Source organism: Streptopelia decaocto (assembly GCF_964273445.1).
Source record: "Streptopelia decaocto genome assembly, chromosome: 2".
NCBI classification, from domain to species: Eukaryota; Metazoa; Chordata; class Aves; order Columbiformes; family Columbidae; genus Streptopelia; species Streptopelia decaocto.
The window spans coordinates 163779346-163806479 of NC_138655.1; the positions used below are offsets into that span (position 1 = coordinate 163779346).

Genomic DNA, 27134 nt, shown 5'->3' on the forward strand with positions numbered 1-27134 from the left:
CCCGCAGCGGTCCAGGTGCCAGGTGCTGGTCCCAGTATTGGTCCTGGGCCACAGTTCCAGTCCTGGTGCCGGTTCCCAGTTCCAGTCATAGTCCCAGTGCTGAGTCCCAGTTCTGATCCCAGTCCCCGTGCTGCCCTGGTCTCAGTGCAGCTTCTGATCCCAGTAACCAGCCTGCTCCCAGTCCCAGTGCTGGTTTCAGGTGCTGGGTCCCAATCCAGTTCCGGTCCCAGTGCTGCTCCCAGTCCCAGTGCCGGGTTCAGATGCTGGGTCCCAGTCCAGTTCTGGTCCCAGTGCTGCTCCCAGTCCCAGCCCAGGCTTGGATCCCAGTCTCGGCCTGGTGATGATCATGACTCCAGTGCTGGTCCCAGTCCCAGTGCTGGATTCAGATGCTGGGTCCCAGTCCAGTTCCAGTCCCAGTGCTGGTCCCAGTTTCAGTCCTGTTACTGGTCCCATTCCTAGTCCCGGTCCAAATCCTGGTTCCAACGCCAGTCCCAGTCCTGGTGCCGTATCTCTGCTCTGGTGCTGGTCCAGTTCCAGTCCCAGTCCCAGCCCTGGTTGCAGTCCCAGTCCCACTGCTCGTCCCACTGTTGGTGCAAGTCCTGATCCCAGGTCTGCTACCAGTCCTAGTACTGGCCTCAATCACGGTGCTGGTCCCAGTCCCAGTCTCAGTCCAATCTCAGACCCAGTCATGATGATGGTCCCGTGCTGGTCCCAGTCCCAGTTCAGTTCCAGTCCCCGTTTGGTTTCAGTCCCAGTCCCAGTCCCAGTCCCGGTTCAGTTCCAGTCCCGGTTTGGTTTCAGTCCCAGTCCCAGTCCCGGTTCAGTTCCAGTCCCAGTTTGGTTTCAGTCCCAGTCCCGTTTCAGTTCTAGTCCCAGTTTGGTTTCACTCCCAGTCTTGTCCCAGTCCCATTCTCAGTTCAATCCTAGTCCCAGTTCTGTCCCAGTTCTAGTCTCAGTCCCGGTTCAGTCACAGTTCAAGTCCCAGTTAAATTCTAGTCTCAGTCGAGTTCCCATCCCAGTTCCAGACCTGTCCCAGTCCCAGTCCCAGTCCCAGTCCCAGTCCCAGTCCCAGTCCCAGTCCCAGTCCCATCCATAGAATCACAGAATCATTTTGGTTGAAAGAGACCTTTAAGGCCATTGAATCCAACTGTTCCCCCACCCCAGCACTGCCCCATGTCCCGAGAACCTCATGTCCGTCTGTCCGGCCCTCCAGGGATGGTGACTCCAGCACTGCCCTGGGCAGCCTGTTCCAATGCCCCACAGCCCTTTGGGGAAGAAATTGTTCCCCAGATCCAACCTCAACCTCCCCTGGCGCAACTTGAGGCCGTTTCTTTGTGTCCCTGTCTCCCCTCAGCTCCTGTTCTCCAGCTGAACCCCCCAGGTCCCTCAGCCGCCCCCATCACACTTGTGCTCCAGCCCCTCACCAGCTCCATTGCACTTCTAGTCCCAGTTCCATCCCAGTCCCAGTCCAGTCTCAGTCCCAGTTCCAGTCATAATTCCAATCCAGGCCTAGTCTCAGTCCCAGTCCCAGCCCACTCTCAGTCCTAAATCAAACCCACTGCAATCCTAGCCCTGCACATCCGTGTTCCAGTCCGAGTTCTGGTCCTAGTCCCAGTCCCAGTCCCTGTCCCAATCCCAGTCCCAGTCCCAGTCTGTTCCAGTCCCAGCCCCTATCTCAGTGTAGTCCATTCCACTCCCACATCCAGTTCAATCCTAGTCCAAATCAAGTCCAGTCTAGTCCTAGTCCCAGTTCAATCCCTGTCCCAGTTCCAGTCCCAGACCATTCCAGTTCAGTCCCAGTTCAGTCCCAGTTCAGTCCCAGTCCGGCCGCTCCGCTGGGCTCTGTCCCAGGTGCTGAAACAGCGGCGGACCCGGCCCGGACCCGCTACCGGGGCTGCGACCGCGGGACCCGGCCCCGCCCCGCCCGGCCCCGCCCCGCGTAGCCCCGCCCCGCGCAACCCCGCCCATAGCAACCGGCTCCGCCCATCGTGGCACAGCCCATCTTAGCCCCACCCATCAGAACCGGTCCCGCCCCGCCCATTGTAGCTCCGCCCAGCTAAACCCGGCCCCGCCCAGCATAGCCCGACCCCACCCATTCCCGCCCCGCCCAGACGGGCCCCGCCCAGGCGGCTGCCGGAGAGTCCCGCGGCTGTCGCGGGCAGGGGCCGAGCCGTGGGGCGGGGGGCTGCAGGCTGTGGGGCGGAGGGGAGGCTGTGTGGGGGGCTGAGCCGTGGGGCAGGACAAGCTCTGACCCCCCCCCGCCCCTCCGCCTGTCCCAGGGTCGAGTCCCCGCCTCCCTGGATGAGAAGCCAATCAGATGGGCGCTCTGTAATGACGGACGGGCGAACCCCGCCCCCTGGGGGGGCACGGAGCCGGGCGGAGCGGGGAAAACCCCGTCGGGCGGGACGGTCTAGGACCCCCCACCCCGGGGAGAGGTGACGGAGACCGCTCGTTCTGCTGCCCCGCACCCAGCCTGTCCCCAGCCTGTGCCCCCCAGGGGTCCCTGGGGCGCCCCCTGCTGCTCTGCCCCCCCAGCGCCCATCACCCCCGGCCCCCCCGGCCCCGCTTCCCCCGGCTCAGGAAGGAACCGCCGCAGCCGGGACCGGGCGCGGTTTCCCGTCGGCTGCGGGGGCCGCGGGCCGTTCCCCCCGCCCCCCGGCGAACAGCAGCCGGACCCCCAACCAGGGCCCCGGGGGACGCGCACCCACCTCCGCACTCACCCCCAGCCAGGCCCCGCTCCCCCCGGGCATCTCGGCCCCCCCGGGGGCTGGATCACCACCTGCTCCCCCCGCACTCGGGCCCCCCCTCCCCCGGGATTCCCCGTGGGACCCCAGCCCTGCCGATAGCTCAGGTGACCCCGCCATCCCACCCCATCTCCCCAGAGTGCCCCTCTCGCCCGTGCCGCCTCCCTCACCCCGCTGGGGCGCAGCCCCGGCTCGGGGTGCCCGGCGGGGGTCCCTGGGGACCGACCAGGCACATCAATAGCAGGAACTGGGCGGGGAGCGGCAGCCCCGCGGGGGGGCCGGGGGCTCGCTCCGGACATCCGCCCCACAGCCCGCGGGCGGGGGGAGCCCTGGGACCCCCGGGGGGCACAGCGCCCTGTGGCCCCAAGGGACGCACAGCCAGCAGGAGGGCGGTAGGGGTGGGGGGCAGCTAGCACCAGGGGGACAGGGGGCGGCAGACTCCAACCCACAGCACCTTGCCCCCCACCCTGCTCCGGCGTGCTATGGGGCTGGGGGCCAGGTGGACCCTTTGGTGGGGCAGCGTCTGGGGAAGGTGGGAGGGTCCCATGGCCATGCTGGGGGTCCCATGGCCATGCTGGGGGGCTGTGGCCATGCTAGGGGACTTGTGGCTGTGCTGGGAGTCCCGTGGCCACTCTGGGGGTCTTATGGCCGTGCTGGGGGTCCTGTGGCTGTGCCAGGGTCCTGTGGCCATGGTGGGGGTCCCGTGGTCGTTCTGGGGGTTCTGTGGCTGTGCAGGAGGTGCCGTGGCTGTGCTGGCATCCCATGGCCATGTTGCAGGTCCTGTGGCCGTGCTGGGGGTTCCATGGCTGTGCTGGGGGTCCTGCGGCCATTCTGGGGGTCTTTTGGCTGTGCTGGGGTTCTGTGGCCGTGCTGGGTGTCCCACGGCCATGGTGGGGGTCCATGGCCAGGGCCCTGTGGCTGGGGGTCTCTGCGTGCCACCCCGACACCGTCATCACCACGTCCCCCCATCTGTGTGCTGGGGTGCAGGGAGCCCAGGGCGGTGCCGAAGCCCCCACCAGCCCCACGGCAGAGCCCCCGGTGTGGGCCAGGCCGTGTGGCGGTGGGCGGCGTCGCGGTGGTGGGGGGTGCCCATTGTGCCGGGGCGGGGGCGCGCGTGGCCGAGGTCACCACTTCCCCACGGCGGCCGGAGGAAGCGGCCGCTCCCGGCCCCGGCGGCTCAGTGGCGGCGCGATGGGCAACCTGCCGGCCGTGCTGCCCGGCGCTGCCCGCTCCTGCGGCCTCGGCCTCTGCTCGCGCCAGCTCAGCGCCGCGCCCGAGGAGACCCCCGGCACCGAGCGCCGCAGGTGGGTGCGGGGCAGCCGGGGGGACGGACAGATGGATGGGATGGACGGGGCACCGGCACCTGCTGGGCTGCGGCACAACTGGGCTGTGGGTCCTCGCGCCTCGATGGGGACCCCTCGCTTGGCCCCCTCCTGCCTGGCGCTACCGTGGCACATGGGGACATCCCCGCATGGCTGAGGCCACCAGGGACGCGCCCCCACCAGAGAGCTGTCCCCGGCGGGACGGTGCGCGCAGCTCGCCGGGCAGAGGGAGGTGCAGAGCCCGCTCTGACTCATGGCCATTGTTCACTCGCACGCACGAGGCCCAGGAACGCCCCACACCCCCACCCAGCACCCCCAGCTCAACCCCCCCGGCCCAGCACCCCCCAGTTCAACCCCCCCACCCAGCACCCCCAGCTCAAGCCCCCCAGCTCAACCCCCCCAGCCCAGCACCCCCAGCTCAACCCCTCTCAGCCCAGCTCAACCCCCCCAGCTCAGCACCCCCAGCTCAACCCCCCCCAGCTCAGCACCCCCCAGCCCAGCACCCCCCACCCAGCACCCCCAGCTCAACCCCCCCAGCTCAACCCCTCCCAGCCCAGCACCCCCAGCTCAACCCCCCCACCCAGCACCCCCAGCTCAACCCCCCTCAGCCCAGCACCCCCCACCCAGCACCCCCAGCTCAACCCCCCCACCCAGCACCCCCAGCTCAACCCTCCGAGCTCACACCCCCCCCAGCCCAGCAGCCCCAGCCCAGCTCAACCCCCCCCAGCCCAGCACCCCCTGCAACCCACCTCCATGGGTCCCATCACCCCACTGTCCCCCTGCCCTGCCCGCCTCCCCCGCCCCCCGGGGGCCGCAGTCCCCACAGCCGGTCCCAGCACCCCGCGGGCTTCGAGGTGCCGGAGCCGCCGGAGCAAGTGCAGTGGGGGCTGCCCCCCCGGCCCAGCTGTGCCCCTGCGCGGGACAGGCCGGGCCCCGTGCCCGGGGCTCAGGGCTGTCCCCCCCAGCTCGGCGCCCACCCGCCCGGCGGAGCCGCCCCGCTTCGCCCGGCTGAAGAACTGGGAGACCGGGAGCATCGGCTACGACACGCTCTGTGCCCAGGCCCTGCAGGTGGGGGGCGGGGCGGGGGGGCGCAACGATGCGGGTTGCAGGGCTGGGGCATGAGGGTGGGGGACATGGGGATCGGGTACATAGGACTGGGGGCTGTAGGGATGAGGGGCTGCAGGGATGGGGCGCAGGTTGGGGTGCGGGATGGGGTGAAGGGATGTGGGACAGGATGGGGTGCGGGATGGGGTGCAGGGTAGGATGCAGGATGGGGTGCGGGATGGGGTGCAGGGTAGGATGCAGGATGGGGTGCGGGATGGGGTGCAGGGATGGGATGGAGGATGGGGTGCAGGATGGGATGCAGGGATGGGGTGCGGGATGGGATGCAGGATGGGGTGCAGAATGCAGGGATGGGGTGCAGGATGGGGTGCAGGACGGGATGCAGGGATGGGGTGCAGGATGGGATGCAGGGATGGGGTGTGGGATGGGATGGGATGCAGGATGGGGTGCAGGATGCAGGGATGGAATGCAGGATGGGGTGCAGGATGCAGGGATGGGGTGCGGGATGGGGTGCAGGATGGGGTGCAGGATGCAGGGATGGGGTGCGGGATGGGATGCAGGATGGGGTGCAGGATGCAGGGATGGAATGCAGGATGGGGTGCAGGATGCAGGGATGGGGTGCGGGATGCAGGGATGGGGTGCGGGATGGGATGCAGGATGGGGTGCAGGATGCAGGGATGGAATGCAGGATGGGGTGCAGGATGCAGGGATGGGGTGCAGGATGGGGTGCAGGATGCAGGGCGGGGTGCGGCGCTGACGGGCACGGGCTGGGCCGTGCGGGCGGGGCTGCGGGAGCAGGGTGTGGTGCAGCCCCGCTGCCCCCAGGAGCTGCCGTGCTCGGGGCAGCGCTGCCTGGGCTCCCTGGTGCTGCCGCGGCCGCTGCCGGCGCCCGCCCCCGAGGGGACCCGGCCCCCCCAGGAGCTGCTGGGCCTGGCCCGGGACTTCATCAGCCAGTACTACCTGTCCCTGCGGCGGTGAGAGACCCCGCGGCCCCACAGCCCCCACAGACCTGCCCCGCCCCACAGCCCCACGCTGCCCCTGGGTTCCCCAAAGCCCCAGCTGTGTCCCGGGACAGCCCACAGACCCCCTTCTGCCCAGCACAGATACCCAAAGCACCCTGCACCCCATCCGTACCCCTGGGACCCCCGTGTCCCCATCCCTAACCCAGGGCACCCCACATCCCCATTCCTGCCCCTGGGACCCCCCACATCCCCATTCCTGCCCCCGGGACCCCCCACATCCCCAGCCCTGCCCCAGGGCACCCCCCAGCTCCCACCCTGCCCTGTCCCTGCCCCAAAGCACCCTGCTCCCCATCTCTGCCCTGGGATCCCCCATGTCCCCTACCCCAGGGTACCCCAAATCCTCATCCCTGCCCCTGGGACCCCCCATGTCCCCATCCCTGCCCCAGACCATCCGACGCTCCCATCCCTGCCCAAGACCCCCCACATCCTCAGCCCTGCCCTGGGACCCCCCCACACTCTGTGGCGCTGCCGGGGGTCTGGGGGTCCGAGGCTCCGGTCCCCGCAGGGAGAACTCCCCGGCACACGCCCAGCGGCTGCGGGAGGTGGAAGCCGCCATCGCCGCCACCGGCACCTACCAGCTGCTGGAGCCCGAGCTGGTGTTCGGCGCCAAGCAGGCCTGGCGCAACGCGGCGCGCTGCGTGGGCCGCATCCAGTGGAACAAGCTGCAGGTGAGGGCGGGGGCAGCGCAGCGGGGACCCTCCCCACACCTGCCCCACGGCCAGGGGGTCACCCCGGGGCGGCCGCTCCATGGGTGGGCAGGGAGCAGCAGGACATCCCCGTGTCCCCCCAACCCCACCCCCAGGTGTTTGACGCCCGGGACTGCGCCAGCGTGGCAGAGATGTTCAGCTTCCTCTGCACCCACATCCAATACGCCACCAACCGCGGCAACATTCGGTGAGAGCCCTGCCTGGCCGCCGCTCCCCCGGGGCACGACCCCGGCCCGCAGCCCCCGGGGGTGTCGGTGACGTCCCGCCCGGCCCCCCAGGTCGGCCATCACCATCTTCCCCCAGCGGACGCCAGGCCGGGGCGACTTCCGCATCTGGAACACGCAGCTGATCCGCTACGCCGGGTACCGGCAGCCCGACGGCTCCGTGCGGGGGGACCCGGCCAACGTCGACGTCACCGAGGTGGGGACACCCCTGCACCCCGGGACGCCCCGTCCCCCCGGCGCCGCCCCCGCCCTGACGCTGCCGCCCCCCAGCTCTGCGTCCAGCACGGCTGGAGCCCCGGCGGCGGCCGCTTCGACGTGCTGCCCCTGCTGCTGCAGGGCCCCGACGAGCCCCCCGAGCTCTTCCCCCTCCCGCCCGAGCTGGTCCTCGAGGTGCCCCTCCAGCACCCCACGTGAGTGGGGCTGTGCCCCAGGGACCCCGGCCCTGCGGGACCCCCCCGCGGCTGTGGGGCTGGGGAGGGGCTGGGATGGAGGGTGGGGGAGCTGGGGGGAGCCGGGGTGGCGTGTGTCCCCATGCGACCCCCCCGCGCAGGCTGGCGTGGTTCGCGGAGCTGGGGCTGCGCTGGTACGCGCTGCCGGCCGTGTCCAACATGCTGCTGGAGATCGGGGGGCTGGAGTTCCCGGCCGCCCCCTTCAACGGCTGGTACATGAGCAGCGAGATCGGCACCAGGAACCTCTGCGACAGCCACCGCTACAACCTGCTGCCGGTGAGCCCCCCCACCCCGGGACCCCCACGCCCCGTGCCCCACGCTGACCCCTCCCCGCCGGCAGGAGGTGGCCCTGCGCATGGGGCTGGACACACGGACCACGTCGTCCCTCTGGAAGGACAAGGCGGCGGTGGAGGTGAACGTCGCCGTGCTGCACAGCTACCAGGTGGGACATGGGACCCCGCAGTGCCACCATTCCGGGGGGGCGCACCGGCCGCTCCCAGCACCCCCAGCTCACCGTCCCCGCAGGTGGCCAAGGTGACGATCGTGGACCACCACGCGGCCACCGAGTCCTTCGTGAAGCACATGGAGAACGAGCTGCGGACGCGGGGGGGGTGCCCGGCCGACTGGGTCTGGATCGTGCCCCCCATCTCGGGCAGCCTCACCCCCGTCTTCCACCAGGAGATGGTCAACTACCAGCTCTGCCCCACTTTCCGCTACCAGGTGGGCCCAGCCCCACAGCCCCACAGCGCCCCCCAGCCCCACAGCTGACCCCCTGCCCACCCCACAGCGCCCCCCAGCCCCACAGCTGACCCCCTGCCCGCCCCACAGCCCGACGCCTGGAAGGTCTACGTCTCCAAAGGCACCACCGTCACCAGGAGAAAGACCTTCAAGGAGGTGGCCAAGTAGGTGCCCACCCTTGTTGGGGGGTGGTCTTGGGGATCCCAGCCCATGGGTTGGACACTGACGCAATGATCCAGCGCGGTGAAGATCTCGGCCAAGCTGATGGGACACATGATGGCACGTCGGGTCAAGGCCACCATCCTCTATGCCACCGAGACCGGCAAGTCCCGCACCTACGCATGGAACCTCTGCCAGCTCTTCCGACACGCTTTTGACCCCAAGGTGGGCAGGGGGAGCAGAAGCCTGGGCTACAATGGGCACCTCCCCCCATCCGAACCCCCCTCAACGGGGCCTTTGGCCCCGTTGAGGGGGGTTCGGATGGGGGGAGGTGCCATTTGCAGCCCCCTGCCCGTGTCCCAACCCCACGTGTCCCCCCCATGCAGGTGCTGTGCATGGATGAGTATGATGTGGTGTCCCTGGAGCATGAGACCTTGGTGCTGGTGGTGACCAGCACCTTTGGCAATGGGGACCCCCCCGAGTGTGCAGAGGTGAGGGGCTGAGGGATGGGGATGAGGATGAGGATGGGATGAGGATAGGGATGGGATGGTTGTGAGAATAGGGATGGCATGGGGATGAGGATGGGATGAGGATGGGATGAGGATGAGGATGGGCATGGGCATGGGGATGAGGATGGCATGAGGATGAGGATAGCATGGGGATGAGGATGAGGATGGCAATAAGGATGGCATGGGGATGAGGATGGGGATGAGATGGGGATGAGGATGAGGATGGCGGATGAGGGTGCGATGGGGATGAGGATGGCAATAAGGATGGCATGGGGATGAGGATGGCATGGGGATGAGGATGGGGATGGGATGGGGATGGGGATGAGGATGGCGGATGAGGATGGCAGATGAGGGTGCGATGGGGATGAGGATGGCAATAAGGATGGCATGGGGATGAGGATGAGGATGGCAATGAGGATGAGGATGGCGATGAGGATGGAATGGGGATGAGGATGGGGATGGAGATAAGGATGGGATGGGGATGAGGATGGCAATAAAGATGGCGATGAGGATGAGGATGGCGATGAGGGTGGCATGAGGATGAGGATGGGGATGGGGATGAGGATGGGGATAAGGATGGGATGGGGATGAGGATGGGGATGAGGATAGGGATAAGGATGGGATGGCGATGAGGATGAGGATAGGATGAGAATGGGTTTCGGATGGAGATGAGGATGGGATGAAGATGGGGATGGGATGAAAATGGGATAAGGATGAGGATGAGGATGTGGATGAAGGTGAGAATGGGGTTTCGGATGGTGATGGGGATGAAGATGGGGATGGGATGAGAATGAGATGGGCATGGGATGAAAATGGGATAAGGATGGGGATGTGGATAGGATGATAATGGGTTTCGGATAGCGATGAGGATAGGGATGAGGATGGGATGATGATGGGATGGGGGTGGGGATGGGGATGATGATGGGATAAGGATGGGATGAGGATGGGGATGCGGATGAAGATGAGGATAGGATGAGAATTGGGTTTTGAATGAAGATGGGGATGGGGATGAGTATGAGGATTGGATGAGGATGGGACAGGGATGAGGGTGAGGATGAGGGTGAGGATGGGGATGAGATGAGGGTGAGGACGGGGATGAGATGAGGATGAGGATGGGGATGGGATGAGGATGGGATGGGGATGAGGATAACAACAGGAATGGGATGGGGATGAGGATGACAATGGGGATGGAGATGGGGATGGGGTGGTATGAGGATGGGAAAGGGATGAGGACGAGGGTGAGGATGGGCATGCGGATGATGATGATGAGGATGGGGATCGGGATGCGGATGGGGATGAGGATGGGACCAGGACAAGGATGAGGGATGGCGCGGTGACGTGCTGCTCCCGACAGAGCTTCTCCAAGGCGCTGATGGAGATGACCTCACCCTACACCAGCACATCCCAGGCTGAGCCGCCCAAGTGAGCACCCGGGGAGGCCGGGGGTGCCCAGCTGGGGCTGGGGAGGGGTCCCCCCCACCCTGACCCCCCCTCACCCTCCTCTCCCTCGCAGGAGCTACAAGCTGCGGTTCAACAGCGTCTCACAGTCGGATCAGCTCGTCGCCTCCTGGAAGAAGAAGCGGCGGCAGCTGAGCAACACGGACAGCGCCGGCACGCTGGGCGCCCTGCGGTACTGCCGCGGGACCGGCACGGGGACGGGGACGGCGCTCTGCCGGGCCGGCCGGCTGGGCTCGGGGTGCCCCGGCTGGGGTGTCCCACGGGGCTGGGCACGTGGTGACAGCTGGGGAGGGGACAGAGCCAGCGGGGGCACCAGCCCTGGCACCTGTGGGAGGGGGCAGAAGCTGCCCCGGGTGTCCCCAACCTTGCACCCATTTGTAACAGCCCTGACCACCCCTGCTCACACAGCCCCCCACCACAGCCCCCACCCTGACCCCGGACCTGGGTGCCCCCACCCACAGGCCCTGTCCCCCCACTCTGAGCCTCCCTCCCACAGCCTCGAGCATCCCCCCATCCACATCCCTGGGCACCCCCCACCCACATCCCTGGGCATCTGCCCCCCAGCCCTGGGTCCCCAGGTATCCCACACCCACATCCCTGGGCATCCCCCTCCCAGCCTTAGCTGCTCCCCACACACATCACCGGGTCGCCCCCCTCCCCCCAGCCCTAAGCACCCCTCACCCACATCCCTGGGTATCCCCCCAGCCCTGGGTGCCCCCCCTTTGCAGGCTCCAGCCCCCCATGGGCAGTTGCCAGTGGGGTCCAAGCTGACCCCCCGGCGCAGGTTCGCGGTGTTCGGGCTGGGGTCCCGCGCGTACCCCATTTCTGCACCTGGGGGCGCAGGGTCCATGCTGACCCCCCCGGCGCAGGTTCGCGGTGTTCGGGCTGGGGTCCCGCGCGTACCCCATTTCTGCACTGGGGGGCGCAGGGTCCATGCTGACCCCCCCGGCGCAGGTTCGCGGTGTTCGGGCTGGGGTCCCGCGCGTACCCCATTTCTGCACTGGGGGGCGCAGGGTTCATGCTGACCCCCCCGGCGCAGGTTCGCGGTGTTCGGGCTGGGGTCCCGCGCGTACCCCCACTTCTGCGCCTTCGCGCGGGCGGTGGACACGCGGCTGGAGGAGCTGGGGGGGGAGCGGATCCTGCCCATGGGGGAGGGCGACGAGCTGTGCGCGCAGGAGGAGTCCTTCCACACCTGGGCCCGCCTCGTCTTCCAGGTCAGGGGGGGCGCCGGGGCGGGGGGGAGCACCCGCCGACCCCCCGGCACCCACCGTGTTCCCCCCGTGTCCCCCCCGTGTCCCCAGGCCGCCTGCGAGACCTTCTGCGTGGGGGACGGGGCGGCGGGGGCCGAGGAACTGTTCGCCCCCCCGCAGGGCTGGAAGCGGCAGCGGCACCGGCTGGTCGGGCAGCCCCAGGGCACGGACACGCTGGCCGGTACCGCCCCCCGGGACACCCCCAGCACCTGCCCGAACCTCCCCCAGCTCCCCATGGTGACCCCACCCCCCCGTCACCCCTCATCTCGTCCCCATGGCCCGCCAGCCCCGCTCTGACTTCCCCCCCATGAAACACCCCAGAGCTCCCTGCGACCCCCCAACCCCCTCGTCACCCCCCTGTCCCCTCCCAGGACCCCAACTGCCCCCCGCGACCCCCCCGCCTCCTTGTGATCTCCCACCTCCCGTGACCCCCTCAGTCCTCCCTGCCCACCCCCTGCCAGCCCCCCCTGTGGCCCCCCCATGCCCTCCTCGTGCCCTCCGGTGCCCCCCCCCAGCCCCCCCGTGTTTCCCCAGGGCTGTCCCACCTGCACAAGCGCCGGGTGTTCCCCTGCACGGTGCTTTCCGTGGAGAACCTGCAGAGCGAGGAGTCCAGGTGACCACCCCGGGGCCCCCCATCCCCGGGGCCCCCCATCCCCGGGACCCCCCATCCCCGGGACCCCCCACCCGGGATCTCCCATCCCCAGGACCCCGGATCTCCGGGACCCCCTATCCCCAGGATCCCCCATCCCCGGGACCCCCCATCCCCGGGACCTCCCATCCCCAGAACCCGCCATCCCCGGGACCCCCACCTGGGATCTCCCATCCCCGGGACCCCCACCCCCTATCCCTGTGACTGTCCACCCCCGGATCCCGCACCCCTGGGACCCCTCACCCCCGGGACTCCCCAGATCCCCGGACCGCCCATCCCGCCCACCTCCGTCGCTGGGACCCTCCCACCCCCGGACTTTCTGCTCCTCTCCCACCCCGGCCCCCCACCCCTGGGGTCCCCCAGGACCGCCCCCCCGGAACGTCCCGCGCCCCGGGGTTCCTGCCCCCGCTGACCCCCCCGCAGCCGGGCCACGCTGCTGGTGCGGCTGGGCTCGGGGGGGCAGGCGGAGCTGCGCTTCCAGCCCGGCGACCACCTCGGCGTGTTCCCGGCCAACCGGGCCGAGCTGGTGCGGGGGCTGCTGGGCCGCGTGGAGGAGCCGCCGGGCCCCGAGCAGCCCGTGCTGGTGGAGAGCCTGGAGGGGGACCCGGCCGGTGCGCACCGGGGCGGCGGGGACAGGGGAACCGGGAGGAGGGAAGGGGGAACGGGGAGAAGGGGAAGGGGAAGGGGGAGAAGGAGAAGGGAGGAGAAGGGGAAGGGGAAGGGGAAGGGGAAAGGGAAGGGGAAGGGGAAAGGGAAGGGGAAGGGGAAGGGGAAGGGGAAGGGGAAGGGGAAGGGGAAAGGGAAAGAGAAGGGGAAGGGGGAGAAGAAGAGGAAGAGAAGGGGAAAGGAATAATGAGAAGGAGAAGGGGAAGGGAATAAAGAGGAGAAGGAGAAAGGGAAAGGGGAGAGAAGGAGAAAGAAGAACGGGAAGGGGAAAGGGAAAGGAAAAGAGGAGGGGAAGGGGAAAGGAAAGAAGAGGGGAAGGGGGAGAAGGAGAAGAAGAGAAGAAGGGGAAGGGAATAAAGAGAAGGAGAGGAGAGAAGGAGAAGTGGAAGGGAATAAAGAGAAGGAGGAGCAGGGAAGGGAATAAAGAGAAGAAGAGAAGAGGGGAATAAAGAGGAGAAGGAGAAGGGGAAGGGAATAAAGAGAAGGAGGAGAAGGAGAAGGGAAGGGAATAAAGAGAAGAAGAGAAGGAGAAGGGGAAGGAGAAGGGGAAGGGAATAAAGAGGAGGAGAAGGGGAAGGAGAAAGGGAAAGGGCTGTGGCAGGGGCTGTGCCTCTCCATCCCTATCCCCGTCCCCATCCCAGCCGCTCTCCCGCAGACGGCCCGTGGTGCTGGGTGCCGCAGAGCCGCCTGCCCCCCTGCACCCTGGCCCAGGCGCTCACCTTCTTCCTGGACGTGGCGACACCCCCGAGTCCCCGCTTCCTGGGGCTCCTGGCCACGCTGGCACGGGAGCCGGCCCAGCGCCAGCGCCTGCAGCAGCTCAGCCAGGTCAGGGGCTGCGCCCGGGACAGGGGCTGGGGGGCTGGGGCACCGGCGTGCTGGCACCCTCCCTGATTGGGATACTGGGATGCTGGGGTCATCCCTGGCTGGGATACTGGGTACTGGGGTGCTGGACACTCTGTGACTGGGATACTGGGACGCTGGACCTTCCCTGGCTGGGATACTGGGATGCTGGCCCCTCCCTGGCTGGGGTATTGGGATACTGGGATACTGGGATGCTGGCCTGTCCCTGGTTGGAATGTTGGGATACTGGGATGCTGGCCCGTCCCTGGTTGGGATGTTAGGATACTGGGATGCTGGCCCGTCCCTTGTGGGGATGTTGGGATACTGGGATGCTGGTCCCCCTGGCTGGGCAGCCGGGTCCCTGCCGGGCCGGGCTGCCGGGCGGTGGCCGTGGCCCAGCTGGTGCCTCGCAGGACGCCCGGCTGTACGAGGACTGGAAGTGGTTCCGGTGCCCCACGCTGCTGGAGGTGCTGGAGGAGTTCCCGTCGGTGGGGCTGCCGGCGTCCCTGCTGCTCACCCAGCTGCCGCTGCTCCAGCCGCGCTACTACTCCATCAGCTCCGCGCCCGGCCCCAGCCCCGGCGAGATCCACCTCACCGTGGCCGTTGTTACCTACCACAGCGAGAGTGAGCGGGCACGGGCACCCGGGGGTGCTGGGGGTCCCGGGCGGGGGCTGCTGCCTTGTGCCCTGTCCCCGGCTCGGTGGCTCCTGCTCCCAGGACACCATGTTGATCAGGATCAGGGCACCTCTGGGGTCCCCAGGGCATCTCTAGGTGCCCTCACATCCCTCAGGGCATCTCCCTGGTCCCCAGAGTATCTCTAGGTCCCCCAGGTCATCTTCTGGTCCCCAAGGCATCTCCAGAGTCTCCCAGGGCATCTCTACGTCCCCCCATATCCCTTGGGGCATCTCCAGGGCCCCTCCAGGATCCCACCCAGCCCCATCCCACAGTGCCCGGGCGCTGCCACCAGACCTGATGGAGCCCCAGCAACGTGGGGACCCCCCCGGCACCAGTCACCCCCTGCCCCCCATGCACTGGCCCAGGGCCAAATCCTGCAGCCCTGCCCGGGGACAGGGGTGTCCCCAGCCCTGCTGGGGGGTACCCGCCACGACCCCTCCAGCCCCTGTGTCCCCGCAGATGGGCAGGGTCCCCTGCACTACGGCGTCTGCTCCACCTGGCTGGCGCGGCTGCAGCCCGGGGACACGGTGCCGGCCTTCATCCGCGGGTAAGGGACAGCCCTGCCTGCCCCTTGTCCCCCACCCCGGCCACCATGCTGGTGTCCCCGCCGCACAGTGACCCACTGCCCGCAGGGCCCCCTCGTTCCGGCTGCCACCTGACCCCGAGGTCCCCTGTGTCCTGGTGGGACCCGGCACCGGCATCGCGCCCTTCCGCAGCTTCTGGCAGCACCGGCTGCACCAACTGCGAACCGGAGGTTGGGGACAGGGGGACACAAGGACAGGGGGACATGGGGCTGGGGACAGGGAGACACGGGGACAGGGGTGGCAGCCAGGGACACAGGGACCCAAGGACATGGTGGCACCAGGATGCAGGACAAGGCAAGGGATGTGGCAACCTGGGGACAGAGGGGTGAGGCTGGGGACATGAGGATGTGGGGATATGAGGATGTGGGGACACAGGGATGGGGGGATGTGGGTTACAGGGTGGGGACAAGGGGAAGGGGATGAGGGTGATGTGGGGATATGGGGATGGGGGACATGGAGGAACAGGGTGGGCAGGGACACAGGGATGGGGGACATGGGGGAACAGGGGCATGAGGGGCTGCAGGACACGGGGCAGTGGGGATGCAGGGCACAGGGAGGTGGGGACATGGTGCATGGCGGGACAGGGACACGGGGAGGTGGGGATGCGGTGCCCAAGGGCACAGGGCGGTGGGGACACAGTGGGGACACGCGGCGCTGTCCCCGCAGGCGGGCCCCTGGGCAGCATGGTGCTGGTGTTCGGCTGCCGCGCCTCGGCGCTGGACCACATCTACCGGCAGGAGATGGAGGAGGCGCAGGACGGGGGGGCCCTCAGCCAGGTCCTCACCGCCTTCTCCCGCCAGCCCGGGACCCCCAAGGTGGGATGGGACTGGGACAGGGGTGGGTGGGGACTGGGATGGGGACAGAAATGGGAGGGGGACAGGGACACGGCCGGGGACACGAAGATGGGGATGGAGACAACGGTGGGATGGGGACAGGGACAGAGAAAGGATGGGGACAGAAATGAGAGGGACACATGGACAGGGTTGGGGACACAAGACAGGGCTGAAGATGGGTGGGATGCGGATGGGGACAGAGACAGGACAGGGACAGAACAAGGCTGGGGAAAGGGACAGGGCACAAAGCACGGGTGGGGATGGGACCGCGGGGCCGTGTGCCGGTGTCACCGCCGCTCTGGCGCGGTGTCCCCAGACCTACGTGCAGGACGTGCTGCGGACGCAGCTGGCGGCCGAGGTGCACCGGGTGCTGTGCCAGAGCGCCGGGCACATGTACGTGTGCGGGGACGTCACCATGGCCACCGAGGTGCTGCAGACGGTGCAGCACATCCTGGTGCAGCAGGCGGGCATGACGCTGGGGCAGGCGGGGGACTTCATCAGCGAGCTGCGGGTAAGGGCTGGGGGCGCGCGGCACGGCATGGCACGGCGTGGTACGGCACGGCACGGCACGACGTGGCACGGCACGGCACACCGCCCTGACGCCTCCGCCCCCAGGACAAGAACCGCTACCACGAGGACATCTTCGGGCTGACGTTCCGCACGCAGGAGGTCGCGTTCCGCATCCGCAGCCAGTCCTTCTCCATGCAGGAGCGCCGGCAGCCGGGCCCGGCCCCCTGAGCGCGCCGGAGCGGGGGCCCGGCCGCGCCCCCGTCCCGCTGCCGGCAGCGCCGCCTCCCCAGTAAAGGTTTAGTTTTGATAACCCCGGGCTGTTGGTCCCCCCGGGCTGCACCACGTGTGGCCGGGAATGGTTGAGGTGGGCATGGGGGGCTCTGGGGGGGTCACTGGCCGCGCTTTGGCCACGCATGGGGCAGACATGGGGCAGCGGGAAATGACGGGGGGGTGAGATGGGGGACACGGCCACGTTCCCCGCAGCTGCAGGCGAGTGGCACCGCCAGCACCACCATCTGCCCACAGCCCCGGTATCGCCCCCACAGCATCACCCTGCACCGACCCCTATCCCCACAGTGTCCCCCTACCCGGGCGCCGTCACCGCCGGCACAGCCTCTCTGTAAACCTTTATTTCCCGCAGCAGCGCGGTGCGGCCGGTGCCCGGGACACGGCACCACGGGGGCAGCGATGGCACCAGCCTGGGCCGGCGCTCCCCCCCCATACACATAGCACCTGGTGGGCCGGCTGTACCCACCGCGGCGGGGACACGGGTAAGGCCACATGCCCGGCAGCGCCAGCTCGACCCCCCCGGCCCCAGGCAGCACGGCGGGCAGCGGCCAGGCCCTCGCGCCCGGTCCCGGCCGGCGCTCCCAGCAGCTCCGCCGGCACCGTGTCCGGCAGCACCGGCAGCTCTCGGCACACCCAGGACCTGTGGAGGTAACGGGTCCATCAGGAGGGACCCGGCACTGGGGACACCAGCGCTGGGGAACCCAGCAGTGGGAACATGGGCTGGACACCACAGGGCCCCAGCCCCGGTGCTCACTGACCGCCCCGCGCCGGGGCTGCCCGGCCAGGCCGTGCCCTCACCCTCATGGCCAGGCTGGCTACGTCGTCGTCTGCGCTTCCTCCTCCTCCTCCTCGTCTTCCTCCTCTTCCTCGGCCCAGCCGCCCAGCGGCATCTCCCGGTGCTGAGCCTGCGAGGCCCTGGCAGCCGAGCCTGCGGCACAGGGGGGTCAGAGCCGCACCCCCGGGGTCCCGGCCCTCAGGACCCCCAGCTGCCCCGACCCGGGCTCAGCCCCATGGGGACGGGGTCCAGCGTGCGTCACCGGTCCCCCAGGCCCCCTGGCGCGGTGCTCACCTGTAGTCACAGATGGCGGCTTGGATGCCCCCGCGGCCCCCCACGTCCCCACGGCCTGGGGTCCCGGGCCCTGCTGCTGCTGCTGGTGGAGCTGGGGGGCGGGAGGGTGCTCAGAGCCACCCCAGGGGTGCTCAGAGCCCCCCCCGCAGAGCCCCCGTCGCGGTGCTCAGAGCCCCCGCCCCGCCCCGCCGGCTCCCCCGGGGGGCGGGAGGGGTCCCGGCGCGGGGGCCACGCACCTCGTGCAGGTAGATGGCGTGCAGGCTCATCTCCGCCGACGCCACCTCGCCCAGCAGCGCCGAGCGGCTCAGGCTGCGCAGCCGCGACTCGCTCAGGGACGCGCTGCGGGCAGCGCCGGTGAGCGCGGCGGCGCGGGGGCTGCGCGGCGGCACGGGGGCTGCGCGGCGCCCCCGCCACGGCGCGCCCGCCCTGACACCCGCTCACCCCCTCCCTGCCGTGACACCCCCACCACGGCACAACGGGCCCCCGCCACAAAACCCCCTCCCTGCCACAACATCCCCATCACCACACGACAGCCCCGCCCTTGAAACCCCCTCCCCAACATGACCCCCTCCCCACCATGACCTCCCCGCCACAACACCCCCTCCACACAACACCCTCCCACAACATGATACACCCCCCCACGACAACACCCTCCCACAACATGACACACCCCCCCACGACAACACCCCAGCATGACACCCCACCGCCACAACACCCCCACCTTGACACCCCTCCCTGACGCAACATCCCCGTGAGGACACGACAGCCCCTCCCTCCAGACCCCTCCCCACCACGGCCCCCTCCCCACCATGACACCCCTGCCACAACCCCCCCTCCCCGCGCCCCCAGCACCCCCGTTTCGGGACCTCTCGTCGGGACGCGGGCGCTCGCCGGGGCTGTCTCCGGGGGGCCCGCGGCCGCGGCCGGGCAGGGGGGACGCCAGGGACGCCAGGACGCTGGCGGCGGCGCTGGCGGTGCTGCAGGGCTGGGCCACGCGCCGGTCCCGGCCCACCAGCCCGCTGGCCGACAGCACCGGCCGCGCCAGGACGCTGGCCAGGAGCGCGCCGGGCTGCGGGGACGGCGTCAGGCGCCGGCGGAACCCGCACCCCGAACCCATTCACTCCGCACCCCGAACCCCATCACCCCGCCAGACCCGCCCCCGCACCCCAAACCCCATCACCCAGCCAGACCCGCCCCCGCACCCCAAACCCCATCACCCAGCCAGACCCGCCCCCGCACCCCAAACCCCATCACCCAGCCAGACCCGCCCCCGCACCCCGAACCCCATCACCCCCGCCAGACCCGCCCCCGCACCCCGAACCCCATCACCCAGCCAGACCCGCCACCGCACCCTAAACCCCATCACCCCCGCACCCCGAACCCCATCACCCCCACCAGACCCGCCCCTGCACCCCGAACCCCATCACCCCCGCCAGACCCGCCCCCGCACCCCAAACCCCCTGTCCCCCACCAGACCCGCCCCCGCACCCCAAACCCCATCACCCCCGCCAGACCCGCCCCCGCACCCCACACCCCCTGTCCCCCACCAGACCCGGCCCCGCACCCCACACCCCATCACCCCCGCCAGACCCGCCCCCGCACCCCAAACCCCCTGTCCCCCACCAGACCCGGCCCCGCACCCCACACCCCATTGCCCCCTGGCCAGACCCACCCCTGCATCGCAAACCAACTGCTGGCTGGAACCCTCCGCACCCCAGACCCTATCGCCCTTGGCCAGACCCACACCCGCACCCCAAACTCCATCACCCCAGCCAGCCCCAGCCCCGCATCCCAAACCCCATCACCCCCGCCAGACCCGCCCCCGCACCCCAAACCCCATCACCCCCGCCAGACCCACCCGTGCACCCCGAACCCCATCACCCCAGCCAGACCCGCCCCCCGCACCCCGAACCCCATCACCCCCACCAGACCCGGCCCCGCACCCCAAACCCATCACCCCCAGCCAGACCCACCCGTGCACCCCAAACCCCACTGCCCCCTGGCCAGACCCACCCCTCACCCCAAACCGCTTAACCTCCGGCCAGACCCGCCCCCGCACCCCAAACCCCATCACCCCCGCCAGAGCCGCCCCCGTGCCCCAAACCCACTGTTCCCCGGCAGACCCGCCCCCGCACCCCAAACCCCATTGCCCCCTGGCCAGACCCACCCCTGCACCGCAAACCAACTGCTGGCTGGAACCCTCCGCACCCCAGACCCTATCGCCCTTGGCCAGACCCACCCCTGCACCCCAAACTCCATCACCCCAGCCAGACCCGCCCCCGCACCCCAAACCCCATCAGCCCGGCCAGACCCACCCCCACACTCCAAACCCCATTGCCCCCTGGCCAGACCCACCCCTGCACCCCAAACTCCATCGCCCCGCCAGCCCCAGCCCCGCACCCCAAACCCCATCACCCCGCCAGACCCGCCCCCGCACCCCAAACCCCATCACCCCCGCCAGACCCAACCCCGCACCCCAAACCCCATCACCCCCGCCAGCCCCAGCCCCGCACCCCGAACCCCATCACCCCGCCAGCCCCAGCCCTGCACCCCAAACCCCATCACCCCGCCAGCCCCAGCCCCGCACCCCGAACCCCATCACCCCGCCAGACCCGCCCCCGCACCCCAAACCCCATCACCCCGCCAGACCCAGCCCTGCACCCCAAACCCCATCACCCCGCCAGACCCGCCCCCGCACCCCGAACCCCATCACCCCCGCCAGCCCCAGCCCCGCACCCCAATCCCGTGGCCCCGCCCGCCCCGCGCCCGAGCCCCGCCCCTCACCGCCGAGTCGTCGGAGAGCAGCGAGGCGCCCAGCGGCCCGTCGGGCAGCACGGCGGGCGCGGGCCCCGCGGCGGCCGCGTCGCGCTGCACGCGCTGCTGCAGGCGGCTCAGGAACAGCTCGCTGCGCCGCGGCGGCTGCCAGCGCGGGTGCGCCAGCGCGAACCGCATCAGCGACAGCTCCGTCTTCCCGTTCTCCGCTTGCTGGTACAGCGACGCCTCGGTCTGCCCGGCCGACAGCCACTGCAAGGCGGGCGTCAGCGGGCCGGGAGCCGCCGAGCCGGGAACCCCCACCCTGGGACCCCCCGCCCCCAGACATCCCCCATCTGCAGGGCCATGCCTGGGAATCCCCAAGCCAGGAACCCCCCACCCTAGGACCCCCCACCCCCAGACATCCCCCATCTGCAGGGCCATGCCTGGGAACCCCCAAGCCAGGAACCCCCCACCTGGGACTCCCCTACTCCAGGACCCCCCACCCCGAGACATGCCCCATCTGCAGGGCAGGGGTAACCAGGGCCATGCCTGGGAACCCCCAAGCCAGGAACCCCCTACCCTGGGATCCCCATACTCTGGGACTGCCTCATTCTGGGACCTCACTCCAGGACAACCCCCGCCCCCACCCTGGTACCCCCTCCCACCCTGTGACCCCCACCCCAGGACCCAACCCCTGGCCCTCCCCTGTCTGCTTGGCCAACAGCCACTGTGTGGCACGGGGGGAGTGGGGCAGCCCCCAGGACCCCCCTCACCCCAGGACCCCCATCCCAGGACATCCCCCATCCCGGGACCCCCATCCTGGGACCCCCACTCCCAGACGCCCCCATCTGCTTGGCCAACAGCCACTGCAGCGCAGGGGGTGAGTGGAGCCGTGCCTGGGACCCTCCCACCGCCAGACCCCCACCCTGGGGTCCCCTCCTGCCCTGGGACCCCCACCCCGGGACCCCCCTTCCCCGTGGGACCCCCCACCTGGGGGTTGCCGTGGTTGCGGACGTCGAGCTGGGCGAAGGAGCAGATGTCGCCCACCCCCACCACCTCCACGGTGAAGTTGCGGAAGAAGTCGACGATGTCCAGGGCGCGGGCGGGGAGCGCGAAGATGAGGATGAGGGGGGTGAGGATGGGGCTCAGCAGCTCCTCCAGGATGAAGACCTGCGGGTGACGGGGGTCTCAGGGGTGTCCCGCGGGGGTCCCGCCGCCCACCGCTGCCCGCGCTCACCGCCTTGTACTGGAAGAGCTGGGCCATCTCGCTGCGCGTCTCGGCGCGGCTGGCGTTGCCGGGCCAGTGGTCGGGCATGTAGTGCACGTGGGCCAGGACGCGCTGCAGCAGCTGCTCCGGGCACCACACCGTGTGCTCGTCGGGGATGAACGACCTGCGGCGGGGGGCACGTGTCCCACCTCCCGCCCGCCTCCCCTGGCACAGCCCGGCACAGCCCGGCACATGCACCTACCTGGCCAGCGTGACCAGCAGCCCCAGCAGCGTGATGGCCGTGAGGATGTGCTGCACCGTCAGCACGTCCTCATCGTAGACGGTCAGCACGATGAGCACGGCCAGGATGGAGCCGGCGAAGAAGCCGACGTTCTTGGCCAGCACGGTGAGCAGCGGGCTGGTGAAGGAGTTCATGTACTTGGTGGCCGGCTTGTAGCCGCGGCTCAGCCGCGCCTGCAGCTCGTGGTTGAGCTCGTTGAAGTGGCGCAGGTAGTGGCGGCCGTAGAGGGACCAGCGGCGGGCGCCCAGGCTGCCCGGCTCCCGCTTGATCACCTCGGCGTAGCTGAAGAAGGCGTAGAGCAGCTGCCAGACCAGCACGCAGGGGCACAGCAGCAGGTTGGCCACCCCCAGCAGCACCATGGTGCGCGCCAGGCGCCGCGCCAGCTCCCGCCGCGCGCCCGCGCGCTTGCACTGCGGCCGCAGGCTCCACTTGTTCTGGAACAGGGAGCCGGGGCCCCAGAACAGCAGCAGCTCCAGGTTGTACTTGAGGCCCTGGGTGAGGAAGACGACGGGGCCCAGCAGCGGCAGGCGGAAGCGCACGGGCAGCAGCGACTTGTTGACCATGGCCACCGTGTAGTTCTTGAAGCGCAGGATGCGGTGGTAGATGTCCAGCTCCGTCAGCTCCCGCTTGTGCACGCACATCTGCTGCCGGCGCTGCAGCGCGATCAGCCGCGCCTGCACCTCCTGCCAGCTGTAGTTGCACAGCTCCTCCTGCGCCGGCAACGCGCCGATCAGCGCCGGCACGGCTCGGCACGGCACGGCCCGGCACCGCCACCCCCAGCCCCTCACCGCGGGGATGTCGAGGGCTCGGATGTAGAAGGAGCGGATCTCCCAGAAGGCCAGCAGGCTGCACAGCACCTTCACCAGCCGGTACAGCCAGAACGCGGCCGCCATCACCAGCAGGAAGATGATCCAGCCGCTGGCGCGGATCCTGGCGGGGGGACGCATGTCAGGCGGCGCTGGGACCCCGCAGGGCGGCGCCGGGGCTGCCGGCCCCCTCACCTCTGGGCGCACTGTGCGGCGGGCAGGACGGCGTCGGGCAGCGTCACCTTGCCGCGGTCGGCGGCCGCCGCGCCGGCCTGGCTGTGGTTGAGCGGCCGGTTGGCGAAGAGGACGTCGTAGTCCACGCAGCACAGCAGGAACGTGGTGAAGGTGACGACGAACAGGAACTGCCTGGGGGCGGGGGGCTCAGCGCGGCCGCTCGCCCCGCGGCACGGCGGGGACGGGGTCCCACCGGTACTCACACCAGCTCGAAGACGTCGGACAGCATCATGCAGGCGAAGCCGTTCTTCTGGTGGAACTGGTAGATGTTGGGGGGTGTTAAGGATCGTGCGCCCGTGGTGCCGCCCCCCCGCCCCCCGCCGTGCGCCGCGGGCAGCGCTGGGCGCCCGCCAGGCAGGGGCCCCGCAAGGATATCTTGGTGAAGAAATTATCCAGGTTCTTGATGTGGTGCCAGGAGTCTGCCGGGGAAAGAAAAACAGCGGGGGCTGAGCCAGGGCTGTGGCACGGCCCGGCCGGGCCCCCGCGCCCCATCCGCACCCCCGGGTGCCCTCCCTCCCTGCCCTGCTCCACAGGGGCCACGGCCCCCAGACCCCGCTGGTGCCCCCAGGGCAGTGCCTGCCCCGCAGCGCGGACCCCCGGGTGCTGCCCCCCGGCACCTTGCAGCCCCTCGGTGACGTGCAGCAGCAGCTCCTCCTCGCCGGGGGGGGACTCCTCCTCGCCATCCTCCAGCCGCTGGTACTCGCCCTGCGCCGCCATGGCCCGCCGGGACGCCTGCCAGGGACACCCATCGGCACCCGCCACGGCCCCCGGCAGCGGGGCCCTGGGGGGACGGAGCCCCCGGCAGCCCCATGGGGCGCGGGCGGGCAGGGCGAGCGGGTGAGCTGGCTGCCCCACGGCAGCAGCCGGAAATGCCGGTGAGGTCACACCGCACCACCCGCGTGCCCCAAATTGGGGCGGCCTGAGCTGGCCTCCCGCACCGCGGCCGCACGGCCCAGCCCTGCCCGCCGGCCGGTCACCCGCAGCACCGGCTGTGCCCCCGCACCGGGACAGGGCCCCGGAGGGACCCCAGCCTGCCCCACACAGACCCCTCCACCCACAGCTGCCCCTCGGGCCGCGCTGGGCTGCCCCACAACCCGCGTGGAGCGGAGCCCATCACCATGGACCCCCATCCCACAGACCCCCATCCCACGGACCCCCATCACCATGGACCCCCATCCCACAGACCCCCATCTCCATGGATCCCCATCACCATGGACCCCCATCCCACAGACCCCCATCCCACGGACCCCCATCATCATGGACCCCCATCCCACAGACCCCCATCCCACGGACCCCCATCACCATGGACCCCCATCTCCATGGATCCCCATCACCATGGACCACCATCCCACGGACCCCCATCCCCATGGACCCCCATCCCACAGACCCCCATCCCCATGGATCCCCATCACCATGGACCCCCATCCCATGGACCCCCATCCCACAGACCCCCATCTCCATGGATCCCCATCACCATGGACCCCCATCCCACGGACCCCCATCACCATGGACCCCCATCCTCACAGACCTCCATCCTCATGGATCCCCAACACCATGGACCCCCATCCTCATAGACCTCCATCCTTACGGACCCCCATCCCACAGACCCCCATCCTCACGGACCCCCATCCTCACGGACCCCCATCCTCACGGACCCCCATCCCACAGACCCCCATCCTCACAGACCCTCATCCTCATGGACCCCCATCCCACAGACCCCCATCCTCACAGACCCCCATCCTCACGGACCCCCATCCTCACGGACCCCCATCCCACAGACCCCCATCCTCACAGACCCTCATCCTCATGGACCCCCATCCCACAGACCCCCATCCTCACAGACCCCCATCCTCACGGACCCCCATCCCACAGACCCCCATCCTCACAGACCCTCATCCTCATGGACCCCCATCCCACAGACCCCCATCCTCACAGACCCCCATCCTCACGGACCCCCATCCCACAGACCCCCATCCTCACAGACCCCCATCCTCACAGACCTCCATCCCCATGGACCCCCATCCCACAGACCCCCATCCTCACGGACTCCCATCCTCACGGACCCTATCCCACAGACCCACATCCCCGTGGAGCCCCCTCCCCACAGACCCCCATCTCCAAGGACCCCCATCCCCACGGAGCCCCCTCCCCATGGACCCACATCCCCACAGATCCCCTCCCCACAGATCATTCTCCCCAGAGCACTCCCAGCCCCTGGCGAGGGGGCGACCCCAGGACCCTTGGGGCAGGATGGGACCTTCAGCCCCTCAGAGAAGCACAAGAGCCCTACAGCCCTGGGGCAGGATGGGAACCCTGGACACCCACGGCAGGACGGGACCCCCTCCCCTCGCAGCAGGACAGGACCCCAGCCCCTGGGGCAGGATGGGACCCCCCCGTCCAGCGCCGCTGCCCCCCCTTTACCGCCGCCGGCCGGTGCTCCCGCAGCCCCGCACGTCACCAGCGTCCCCAGCTGTGGCCAGTGCCACTGCTGGCCGGGCCAGTGTCCGCAGGTGATGCCGTGCGGCCCCACCCCGCCGCGGCACTGCCGGGGCCTGACTCACGGCACCGGGGCCGCGGGCACCGGGAGCCCCGGGGCGGTGATTCAGCAGGAGGGACGTGGCCGCGGCCGGCAGACCCGGGCAGCGCCGCACACGCTGTCCCACACTGACCCCCGGCCTTGTGCAACTCCCCGTTGGGGACAGAGCCACCGTGTCCCCCGGGATCGGGTGTCCCGGCATTGCCCACTGGGGCGGCCGGCACAGCCCTCCCCCACCTGCCCCGCACCGGGCGGCCAAAAATACCCGCGGGGCGCCCGGGGAGCCCGAAAATAGCCCGGGCGGTGTAAACAGGCGGGGGGGCCGAGGGCCAGCGAGGGGACCCCTGTGCCGGGGCAGGGCAGCCCCACAACCCCCCGACACGCTGGTCCCCTGAGTGTCACAGCACAGCCCCAGGGGACACGGACACCCATGGGACACACTGTCCCCAAAGGGACACGTGCCTTGGCAAGGGGCCCAGTGACCCCTGCGAGGACACATGTGCCCCAGTGTCCCCATGGAGACACATATGGCCACACAGGGACCCCTGTGGCCCTGCAGGGGCACAAATACGTCAGTGGGGACACAGGCACCCCCACGCGGACACCGGCAACCCCAGGGAGACACAGGTGCCCACACGGGGACACAAGTCAGCCCCACAATGACACACACCCTGTGGTGACACACGCCCCAATAGCATTGCAGTGACACACACCCCACAGACACAGCCACCCTGTGGGGACACTTGTGTGGGGCGCAGCCATCCCGTGGGGACACTGCCATGGGGACAGCCCCACACAGACACACACTGGCACCCCAGTGGCCCCACCTGGACCCCGTGGGCCCACCCACACCCCGTGGGGACAGCCACGGGGACACATCTGCCCCAGGCCAGCCGCAGGAATGGTCCTGAGCGCAGCGTCCCCACAGCAGCAGGGCCAGGGGACCCCGAGAAGGAGCCGGTGACCCCGCACCGGGGCCCGGGGCACCGCAGCCGCTCGGGGCCGCGCTGGGGTGGCCGCTCCCGTGTCCCCTTCCCCTGCTGACCCCGCTGTCCCCTCCCCGCCGTCCCCACCCCGGCTCACCTCTGGGTCGGTCCCAGGGGCCGGTGTCCCCGGTGCCGGGCTGTCACCTGGCCCCGCACCCGCCCCGGCCCCGGCCCCTTGTCCCGCCGCCGGGCATGGCCGCAGCGGCACCGGCACCGGGCCGGGCGGGGCCGCGGGGAGCGGGGCCGGTGCGGCTCTCGGTGCGGCTCCCGGTGCGCGCCCGGGGGACTGAATCCGGCGCAGGGCCCGAGTTCCCGGAGCGGGGCCCGGGAGCAGCGAGGGCCCTGGGTACCGGAGGAGGCTCCGGGGACGGACGGAGGTGCGGGACCCGGGGTGGGGGAGTCGGGCTGCGGGTCCTTCGGGGTCCCGGCTCGGGCCGGGGCGAGTCGGGGCCGGCGTAGGGCCCGGGCCGCGGTGCTGGAGCTCCGCCCGCCGCCGCTGGGGCCGCCCCCGCCCGCCCCCTGCCCGCCCGGGGCCGCCCCCCGCCCGCCCCG

At 70.1% G+C, this 27134-nt stretch overlaps 2 protein-coding genes across 3 annotated transcripts; one reads left to right on the forward strand and one right to left on the reverse strand.

The window, feature by feature from the left end:
- Nucleotides 1-3894: 3894 nt before the first annotated feature.
- Nucleotides 3895-16705, forward strand: NOS3 (nitric oxide synthase 3). Of its 2 annotated transcripts, XM_082045246.1 has the most exons (26): nucleotides 3895-4048; nucleotides 5032-5134; nucleotides 5954-6102; nucleotides 6656-6818; nucleotides 6953-7044; nucleotides 7136-7277; nucleotides 7352-7491; nucleotides 7632-7806; nucleotides 7871-7972; nucleotides 8056-8250; nucleotides 8359-8432; nucleotides 8508-8652; nucleotides 8814-8918; nucleotides 10291-10358; nucleotides 10450-10566; nucleotides 11434-11608; nucleotides 11696-11825; nucleotides 12179-12257; nucleotides 12717-12904; nucleotides 13615-13784; nucleotides 14213-14423; nucleotides 14934-15021; nucleotides 15107-15228; nucleotides 15725-15873; nucleotides 16208-16402; nucleotides 16507-16705. In XM_082045246.1, exons 1-26 carry the CDS (start codon nucleotides 3936-3938, stop codon nucleotides 16627-16629), a joined length of 3513 nt encoding a protein of 1170 aa, XP_081901372.1. In that variant the 5' UTR covers nucleotides 3895-3935; the 3' UTR covers nucleotides 16630-16705. The 2 variants fall into 2 exon arrangements, with proteins under 2 accessions (XP_081901372.1, XP_081901373.1); XM_082045247.1 differs by lacking the exon at nucleotides 11434-11608 and having other exon boundaries at nucleotides 16507-16644.
- Nucleotides 16706-17014: 309 nt separating this feature from the next.
- On the reverse strand, nucleotides 17015-27084 carry ATG9B (autophagy related 9B). The gene is made up of 15 exons (XM_082044639.1): nucleotides 26680-27084; nucleotides 23678-23792; nucleotides 23382-23479; nucleotides 23264-23334; nucleotides 23022-23192; nucleotides 22809-22950; nucleotides 21982-22730; nucleotides 21750-21903; nucleotides 21503-21682; nucleotides 20543-20782; nucleotides 18625-18827; nucleotides 17995-18097; nucleotides 17759-17849; nucleotides 17488-17617; nucleotides 17015-17329 (listed from the first exon to the last, which is right to left on the reverse strand). Exons 2-14 carry the CDS (start codon nucleotides 23775-23777, stop codon nucleotides 17505-17507), a joined length of 2415 nt encoding a protein of 804 aa, XP_081900765.1. The 5' UTR covers nucleotides 23778-23792; nucleotides 26680-27084; the 3' UTR covers nucleotides 17015-17329; nucleotides 17488-17504.
- Nucleotides 27085-27134: the final 50 nt, after the last annotated feature.